General features: G+C 39.8%; 1 protein-coding gene across 1 annotated transcript; it reads left to right on the forward strand.

The window, feature by feature from the left end:
- Positions 1–2,192: 2,192 nt before the first annotated feature.
- chpt1 (choline phosphotransferase 1) lies at positions 2,193–10,003 on the forward strand. The gene is made up of 8 exons (XM_086268252.1): positions 2,193–2,635; positions 4,564–4,711; positions 4,844–4,985; positions 5,978–6,062; positions 6,542–6,673; positions 6,756–6,914; positions 7,038–7,163; positions 8,332–10,003. Exons 1-8 carry the CDS (start codon positions 2,396–2,398, stop codon positions 8,446–8,448), a joined length of 1,149 nt encoding a protein of 382 aa, XP_086124378.1. The 5' UTR covers positions 2,193–2,395; the 3' UTR covers positions 8,449–10,003.
- Positions 10,004–10,120: the final 117 nt, after the last annotated feature.

Here is a 10,120-nt window from a genome sequence, read left to right on the forward strand (position 1 = left end):
TCTCATAAAACCATAGTTTATTCACAATAGAATATAGAAAACATAAAATATTGAAACTGAGAAAATGTGCCATCTGAAGACGAAAAAAACCAAACACCCATTTTTATGGCAAAACAAATCTTAAAAAGCCGGGACAGGGCTATGTTTCACCCTCTGTTTTTAAGAACAGTCTGAACACTGAAGAAAACAGTTGCTGGAGTTTTGGGAGAGGATTTATTCCCATGCATGTCTGATAAAGGCAGGCCTGGGTCTTTTCTGTTGTATTTTTCATTTCATTATGCTCCAAATGTCTGTAGGCCGGTTCAGCACCTGCTCTCGTCTACTACAAAGCTCTGCTATTGTCTTAGATGCAGTATGTGGTTTAGCATTGTCTTGCTGAAAATCCAAGACCTTTTCTGAAAAGAAAAACTGTCTAGATGGGAGCATATGTTGTTCTAAAACCTGTATATACCTTTCCCCAGTGGAGACACCTGGGGAACACAGCTGATTAGAATCTAACTAATGAAACGAGGGAAAGCAAACTCGCCATAATGCATATGAGACAAGGGAGTCGAAGTAAATTAAAAACAGGAAGTAATGAAGACCCAGACTAAGACATGTGACGTTGACACAGGGAAAATGTAAACAAATGCCAAGGTGTGACTAACTGGGAAGAAAAGGCTCACTTGATATATAAATATATATATATAGAGAGAGAGATCATTATTTTTGTGAATAATTTTAATAAACAAACTTAGATCCAACAACCAAATGCAAGGGAAATTTATTAGGAGATTCATTTATTGTGAACCCAAACATATCATAAACAGCTACAGGAGGTATTCTTCAAATTAAGAGTATAGGTATGACACAGGTATTTGTTACACCTGTTATAGTCAGTTATAGTCATGTAAACAATCCAATCTCTGTGAACATAAAGAATCAAATCCAAATGCAGCAAATTAAACCCTTGAGTTAATAACTTAGGAAAGCGGGGAGGATCATCAAGGACTCCAGTCACCCCAGCCATAAACTGTTCAGACTGCTTCCATCAGGAAGGAGGTTCTGCAGCATCCGGTCCCGTACCAGCAGACTGAGAGACAGCTTTTTCCATCAGGCCATCAGACTGCTGAACACGTCATAGACACCTCAGCTTCACTACTGGAACTTCAACATTATGCACTCCACACTGTATATAAATGCCACTTGTTTTGCACATATTCAACTCTGTATATTTTATATATTTTATTATTATTATTATTTTTTTTTTTTTTTTTTTTTTTTTTTTACTATTTAATTTGTAAAAATGTGTATACACACACACACACACACACACACACACACACACACACGTAGGAAAATATTTAGTATACACATCCAGAAATGCATACACTATTATATATTGTACATATATTTATTAGTTTCAGGTTGGCCATTCTTGTATTTTGCTCGTTTGTGTTGTTGTGTTTGCACATCTCTGTTGCTTGTGGGGCTCGCACACAAGAATTTCACTCGCATGTGCTGTGCCAGTGTGCCTGCACATGTGATGTGACAATAAAAGTGATTTGATTTGATTTGATTTGATGATTATTAGCCCAAGTACCATAAACAGACCTAGAGAATGTAGGCTAATATTTCTGATTGTTTTTATCATTTGATGTGCGATCTATTTACAAATCCACACTTTTCAAAGCTTAGTAAAAACACAACTCATGTTTACCTTATTTTTTCTTTTAAATTTACATTAGTTAATCTTTAAAAGAACAACATGATTCCAGGTGTTTTTTCTTCTAAAATTAACTATTAACTAAATTAAATAAATTTAACATTTTTTTAATCTAACTTTAGCTTTTAGTTTAGAACTAACAAAGTGAGCAAGAAGCACAAGGAGAACAGCTACACTAAGGCAGGTCAAATATGATATGATATTTTAAATGTTTGTGTGGTACTTTCTATATGTTAATGATACCACCTACACTTTTAAGAATCATCGTTTCTAAGTTATAAGGCTTAACCTACATGAATGAGGTCATTATGGGCCTAAATGCATCTGCCAGTCATACAATATGTGCTTAGGTTTGCTTATATTTTAGCAAGTTTATGAGCCAACCAGATGGTTATTATCACAGTGTTATACACTCTTAGGCGCAGGCTATGTGCATTTAAACTTCCCGGTAGATAGCCACGTTATCCCTTCCGGACATTCGCTTCCTGCCGAGACGCACCTCGGCCAGAAACGTATAGACATCCACAGCGCTTGGTTCCGCTGTGAAAATGGCCTTTGCTGCTCGTCTACCCTAGACATACCAGATGAGCTGCTGCTGTCTCCTGGAGTCGGCCAACCCTGTCTGAAACACCACCCGGGAATATCAGGGAGTTTTTGCGGTACTCAGAGGAGTGACGAGGCAGAAAAATAATGCCACATTTCCTGTGGCCAGAGCCGTTGTCACCCGCTCAACTAAAGCGGCTGGAGGAGCATAAATACAGCGCCTCCGGTAGATCCCTATTTGAGCCGCCGTGTCAGATCTACTGGAACTGGCTCGTCCAGCAGATACCGACATGGATCGCACCAAATACACTGACTATTGTTGGACTGCTGGTTAATGTCCTCTCCACGTTGGTGCTTGTGTATTATTGTCCCACGGCAACAGAAGAGGTGAGTATAGCGACTGGGGCTAAAGTTTCAAATGTCTACCCATCTCTGCTATGAAAAGACCGTCCTCCATTTAGAAAATGCGTATGCTAAAGATACACCGCAACCTGTAAGACCCAGATAGCTCAATAAATAGGATTGATTATATTTACTGAGTCCATTGGGGATACTTACTAATTCGGCAAACATTTGAGCTTCACAGCTGCTTGTATTTTAACGTCATATCTACCTTATAGATGGGGCCGTGGTGCTAGCTAACGCCGCAGGCGCTGTATTTTTTGGACTGTTCTGTAGTGTCAAACAGCTAAATTTAAATTTGGTAGTGTAAGCCGAAGTAAGCTTGGAGTCCGTCTCCAGGTTTTTCAGGAAAACCTTTTTTGCTCTTTTTTTAAACCCAAGCATGGCCACAAGCAAGCCGAGACGCTTTAAAGGGGGTTTTAATCGTATTAGGGACGACGTGGACAAGAATAACTGATATATCGGCGGTCATGTGACTTTAGAAAGTTGAAAGGCCTCATGTGACGCAGTGCTGTTTGTGTCAAAACAGCAATTTGTTTCATTGTTTCACTTAAGGCCACTATCTATCAGAGAAGAGGCGAATCATTTAGCAGCCATATAAAAGGGGGCGGGAGGGTGTCTAGCCCTTAACCAGACAAAAATATACTTATTTAAATGAGTAAGCTGATTTTGAAACGCCTCTATATTATTCTGTAATCTAAGAATACTATAGAGAATGTGCCTTGCAGGTAGCAAGTTGACCTAGGGCACAGTAAACCTGTCTGTCCCTGCAGCAGTGGGTCCAGCTGCTCATGCACAGGTTGGTGAGTTAATCAGACTTGCGCCTTTGCTCGTTCTAACTATGACAACCTTGCACCTGAGTCAAAGTCCATGCACTCCCACTGACTCCACCAGTTTCATCTACTGTTATTATGCATTGATTGAGGCATACAGTGTACGCTTTTATTTATGGAGAGTTAAGAGTTAAGTCCCATCGCTGTGCAAACAAACACACATTCACAGGAATTCATCGGAGCCTATGGAAATGGGTCAGAGTTTTCCCTCAAGTTACTGCTGTGATAAACTTAAACAAGTAGTCCACAAGGCTTTTGGGACATGTGCTTCATCTCTGTTGAAACACACTCTTTTTTTGTGTGTGGTTCTCTCTCTCTCAGTCACAGGCTTACACAAATGCTCTCTCTCTCACACACACACACACACATTGTAGTTTTGCAAACATGCTATGTTGGCCAGCATTACTGTCCAGATGGTCCATAACCTCCACCCTAGTAAAGAGGAGCTGAACTGGTCTAGTCAGCTGGAGTCCCTCCTACTACACACTTCAGAGAGATGTAGCACATATGGCACATAAGTATTATTTAAATCCAACAGTGCACACGTGTATGAATTCAAAAGCTCCATAAAATCCAAAACAAACAACTTCTGAAAATCCAATACCTCAACAAGTTACACAACCCTCTCCTCCCCCCTCATATGAATAAGAATTAAAGTTGTGAAATACAGATATGATAGTAGAGACCATCTTGAAATGTGGTCAACAACTGCAATTTTTAAGAATTATATGATTCTAGACCAGGGTGTTACAAATAAATGACAGATTGCAAAGGAAGTGGGGTGGGTCTAAAGTGGTCCCTTGGTCCCTGTGATTTTGCAGGGGGATTTTGCACAGATTAAAATTTGGCCTGTCTTATAAGAGCTCAATTGATTTGGACTCTAAGACTGATTGGTAGTACTCAAGATCTTTGTGACTACATGAGAATGACTTAAATATTCACCAGTTACCCACATTTTCTTTAGCTCTACAACTATCTGTATTTTAAGTAGCTTAAATAGACCAATTAGGTGATTATCTGTGTTGTAAGAATGGGTGTGTAACTGTCAGTCTCCCTCTCTCGTCCCTTACCTGGCTTCAGGCTCCATCATGGGCTTTCATCCTGTCGGCTCTGGGGCTGTTCATCTACCAGTCTCTGGATGCTATTGATGGGAAACAGGCCAGGAGGACAAACAGCAGCTCAGCCCTTGGTGAGCTCTTCGACCACGGCTGTGATGCAGTCTCCACCGGTAATCTCCTAAACCCTGAAGTCTGCTGCGTTTGATTATAATAAACTGATTGTAGCATGTTAGTAAACAAAGCTTTGGCTTTAATTTCATTAACATGACTTTAATGTGCTTACCCCGGTGATTCTCTTTCAGTCTTTGTTGCTGTGGGAACGTGCATTTCATGTGGAATAGGACAATATCCAAACTGGACTTTCTTCTGTGGTTTTATTGGGATGTTTATGTTTTTCTGCGCCCACTGGCAGACCTATGTGTCCGGGACGCTCCGCTTTGGCCTGTAAGTCAAATATTTATTTTAAATGTATTTTTCTTTTAATATAAGAAAATGGTCATCGTTATTAGTTTGCAACACTGAATGATAAAATAACTTGAAGACAGTAAGCTAATTTGCCTGGCAAGCCACTTCCACTGGCAGGTCAACGTTACCCCAAAGACCGTTCAAGCCCCGTCCACATGCAAAGTGTTTAACTTGTCATGCATTGCTTTGCATGTGATAGTTGGTTGCTAGTGAACAGTCCAGGTTCCTGTTGCCTAAATAATCCTTCAGTGCATTTACCAACTCACATAGTCACGTGGGGAAAAAAGAGAGTTTCTAGGGCTCTAAGCAGTCCTTTGAAAAATTGAGTATACTCCATGATTCGGTAGCTTGTATAACCACCTTTAGCTTATTTTCCCCCCTTTTTTTTATTCTGTGTGACCTCAGCAGTCTCTCACATTATTATGGCCCACTCTTCTTTACAATGATGCTTTAGTTCATTGAGATTTGTGGGCACTGGTTTATGCACATCTCTCTTTAGGTCCCACCGCAGCATTTCAATTAGGTTGAGGTCTGGACTTCGTCATTAGAACATTTTATACTCTTATTTATCAATCATTCTGTTTTAGATTTGCTGCTGTGCCTGGGATATTTGTCCTGTTGCATGACCCAGTTTGGCCTAAGCTTTAGCTGTCGGACAGATGGCCTTGTATTTAATGCTTTTGGTATACAGAGGAGTTCATGGCTCACTCAGTGATCACAGGTCCTGTGGCTACAAACCAGCCCAAACCATCACCCTTACACCACCATGCCTGACAGTTGGTATGAGGTGTATGTGTTCCCCTGGAAGAGGAGAAAAGACCCACAGCCCATGTTGAATGGCTTGTTTTATGAGAACATCTAATTGTAGGATCCGGTCACACAGTGGCATTTAAAAATGCTGCAGTACCGATGCTGTTGTTAAACCTTCGCACTGTCACTTATCTCACACTTCCCTCATATGTTCTGCACAGGGTTGATGTCACAGAGGTGCAATTCGCCATCATAATCATGTATGTGATGTCAGCTTTCGGAGGCGTGAGCCTTTGGCAGTACACGGTAACTGAGAATCCATTTCTTCACACTCGCCTGCACAAATAGTGTACACACAGGGACACTTCCATTTCACCTCAAGTGTATAGTCAAACCTTTTTCTCCTTAGTTTTTACACCAGACAAACTAACTGAATCACTTCTTAGGCTTTAGTTGTCATGCTAGTCTTTAAATAGAATTTGTGTTTTACTTTTACTCTGTGCTGCCTTTGGAGGCTTGACTTAACATCACATGAGAGAAGTGAGAAGGTAAATATGGGTAGCTAAAGCCATGGCAACAGGTCATCTACTGGACATGATCTGGCTCAAAAAGCTGATGATGTCGCCCGCATTTGTTTGTGTTTTATTTGGATATATTTATTTATTTATTTGCTTTGCCCTCCCATCATGCTCAGCATGCTGCAGCTTTCATATAAGCACTTTTCTATTTTATAAGGAGAACGCTTCTTGTTTTCTCTTTATTTTGACCTCAATGTGTTCCCATAGTTGCCCATCATCGGACTGAAGCTGTATGCCTTCCCCGTCATGGGCATCATCGGGGGAGCCCTGTACTCCTGTTACAACTATTTCTATGTCATTTTGAATGGAGGGGTTGGCAAAAATGGCTCCACTGTGGCTGTAAGTTGTAAATACAGCATTATTTTAATATTTTAAAAAAATGTGTAAAGCGCAAAAACTAATCAATGTTTCTGCTCTTCAGGACACCAGCGTGCTGAGTCCCGGTTTGCACATCAGCCTCATCCTTACACTGGCCTTCATCATTTTCAAGAAGTCATCCAGCCACCTGTTTGAGCACCACCCCTGTTTGTACCTGCTCACCTTTGGAATGGTTATCGCCAAGATTTCCAACAAGCTGGTGGTACGTTGGTGTTCTCTTAATTGCCTGAATGAACTGTCACATATCTTCTTTTGTCTGTTTTAACCCATCGTTTAACCCAGTGTTTAACCTGTGTTTTCTTTCTTTCTTGAATCTTCTCTGTAGATGGCACACATGACCAAGAGTGAGTTATACCTACCAGACCCAGCCTTTATTGGGCCTGGCCTCCTATTCCTCAACCAGTACTTTAACAGCTTCATTGACGAACACATAGTCCTCTGGATCGCCATGGTTAGTACTGATCTCACAGGTGTCTTTGTTTAAAATGCAGCCCCACCCTTTTTGTCACCTCTAAGTAGCCACATTCTTTGCTCTTCTACCTATATGTGTATATAGTTAATACCTTAAATTATTTTCCTTGCATACTTTATTTAGTTGAGAGCTTTTCATTATAATGATAACAATAGAGAAATAAGATTGGAGCGTAGTGCCTTGATATACTTGTAGGACTTGTCAGCGTTGATGACTAATACGCACACAGTTAAATCAACTTCTCATAAGCACAGCGGCTTTCATTTCTGTCTGTGGGACTCTTATCTCTGCTAGTTGCCATCTAATCATTATAGTTGTGGTTCAAAGAGCACAAAGTTTCTACAATGCAAGTGAGATGACTTGTGATAAACCTTCCTTTGACACCCATGACTCGTGTTGTATCTCACACGCTGTTGCAAACCCCTACAGGGTTTCCAGCTGATCAGCTTTGAAAGGATAAATACAGTTTAAAAACTTTACACTTCAAAAGAACTTTACAGCCATGTTCTCTGCTATAAATGGTAATCTTTTGTCAGTGTGACGGCCGAGATGGTGCGCTGATATTCACTCAGAGTCAACAAATATATTAATAGCTGATGGGAAACCACCATTTGAATTTGGAGCCAGCGTAGGTGTGCAAACACGTTTTCCTCATTTGACACTGACATGCCACACTAGGGAGGGCAAAAGTATTACTAATGTCAGTAATCACATCCCGGTATTACAGATTCTGGCTTACTGGTTTTCCTTATAGCAATACTTATTGTCCATCTAAACATGCGTGTTAGGATCATTTTATAAATAATAGCCATCCATGACAACAAGAAAATATGTGATTGCATAAACAGGAAGCAGGAAGTTGGTTACTTAGTTTTCAAAGTGTGTGTCAGTCCTTCAGCCCTCAACAACCAGAAGCTTGTGCGTGTCTCGGGGTATGGCAGTGAACTGCTTTACTTTTTAAATGGAGGAAAGGAAACTGCTACAAAACTAAAGATTTCCATGTAAATTACTTCCTTGCGGTATCTAGTGGCTGTTCTTGTATCATCCTTTGTGGTACCATTTAATGATGCTGTCTGTTAGGGACCTGTATTGCATCTGAAATTACTATATCACCTAACATAGTACGTCTTTATTATTTTTGCTCCAGGTCCTCTCCAGTGTGGATTTGATACGCTACTGCACGGGCGTGTGCCTCCAGATCGCCTCCCACCTGCGCATCCACGTCTTTAGCATCACAACGCCGAGCCAGCTGCACCGCGACTGACGGTTTGCCCGGCGGGAGGAGGCGGGAGGGGACGCAGATCTCTTCCCGCTCCTGAAAGCAGACAGCGACCACGATGACGAGGAGAAACCCTCGACCTCGAGCCACTGCAGCCTTGACAAAGTAACCACTTCAGATTAAAACTCACACCCACTAAGAGGAAAGATAAAACTACCGTGATACAAAAAAAGAAGGAAAAAAAAAAACAACCAAGCATGGATCTGTTGAATGAAAAATTAACCCAAGTTTCCCTTGAAAACCCAGTTGCCTGATGAAGTCTTTCAGATTTTAATTTCAAGGTAAATGCATGTTGTTAGATTTAATTTTTTGAACATCATTTGGCACTTCCAGCTTATTCAACACAAAATACCAAAAAAAAAAAAAAATCTTTTAATAGGTATTTTTTAGCTTGGGCAAATATCAAAGCATTTAAGTGAGCTTTAAATATGGAGACATGTTCCTCATGGATTGTTGTACAATTAACTAAACACATAAATATGACAATCACGAGTGACAATTTAAGTAAAATTTCTTTGATATCTGCTGAATCTGAATCAAATACCTGTTAAGAGTTTTCTTAATGACTTGTTTTAATTTGTTAAATTAAATAAGACTGAATTTGATACAAATTAGGGCTTTAAAGAAACTTTTTTTTAAAATAAACTTATAGACCTTAAAATAATTTCCAATAAGGTTTCCAATTTGGACCGGCAGGTTGTCAGCGAGCTGCATCGAAGGGTAACGATCGTGTGTTAATGCTGAAAATGATGACGTGTCTAAAGTTAGGCCGATCTCACAAACCCCACTGCAGTTGTTTTTTTTGTTTTTTGTTTTTGTTTCGACTCATCTCATCCTGCAGTCGTGGAAAACAATCCTTAAAAACATCTTCTCCGGCCTCTGGAGCACCGTCGACCGATGAAGCGTCAACACTCGGCTTGTTCTGCTTTCTCTGTTCTTCTCCCTGAAGGGCTAATGATTTTGTGTGATTGTACAGAATTGAACTGAAGATGCCTTAAATATTTTTGTTGTAATTACTGTTTAACTTGTGAATATTTAAAGCAGCTTTGTACATTTTTTTCCCACTCAGTATCACACCAGATACAGTAATAATAGAACACTATCCTGGAAGGTTTTTTTTTTTTTTTTTTTTTAACTATTCACTCATGTTCATTTATGCATAATTGTTATGTATATGTGACCGATTTCTTTTTTTAATTAAGTTTTGTTGGATTATTAGTAATTGTGTAGTGAATCTCAATGAAGGGTTGTAATCAGAATGAAACATCATTCAGGATCATTTGGGTAAAAAGGGACATTTCTGTAGAGCCGGTAAAAGATTTGAGGGCGTGTATTTTTTATTTTATTTTGAAAATTGCCATTGTCGTCCCCTTAGATTCTGACACTATACTCCTGTCTCGAGAAGCTTATTTATGGATGGACTTTAGAGCTATGCATTTCAAAGGTACAACTATGGTTCAAAATCACTTTGTTGCACTGTAATGCAGTGAAACACCTTTCTACTAACAGACATGAGTGGAAAAGATTGTAATAAAGAAAATATTTTTCATCCATTTTGATTGTTCCTGTCATTGGTGGAAAAAAGTACTGCAACACTACCTTGTAAAAATACTGCAAAGTGACTCAGGCTTTGAACACAGCATAGTTTTTGGTTTCC

The sequence above is a fragment of the Aulonocara sp. 'chitande type north' Nkhata Bay genome, linkage group LG17 (assembly GCF_057382095.1).
Source record: "Aulonocara sp. 'chitande type north' Nkhata Bay isolate Kocher_YH1m ecotype deep benthic linkage group LG17, A_spYH_male_GT1.1, whole genome shotgun sequence".
Lineage (NCBI taxonomy): Eukaryota > Metazoa > Chordata > Actinopteri > Cichliformes > Cichlidae > Aulonocara > Aulonocara sp. 'chitande type north' Nkhata Bay.

Coding starts and splice junctions, on each gene's coding strand:
- chpt1 (XM_086268252.1), top strand. CDS start 2,396: ATGCCACATTTCCTGTGGCCAGAGCCGTTGTCACCCGCTCAACTAAAG. Junction 4,712..4,843: donor CTGTGATGCAGTCTCCACCG/GTAATCTCCTAA, acceptor ATTCTCTTTCAG/TCTTTGTTGCTGTGGGAACG. Junction 7,164..8,331: donor TAGTCCTCTGGATCGCCATG/GTTAGTACTGAT, acceptor TTTTTGCTCCAG/GTCCTCTCCAGTGTGGATTT.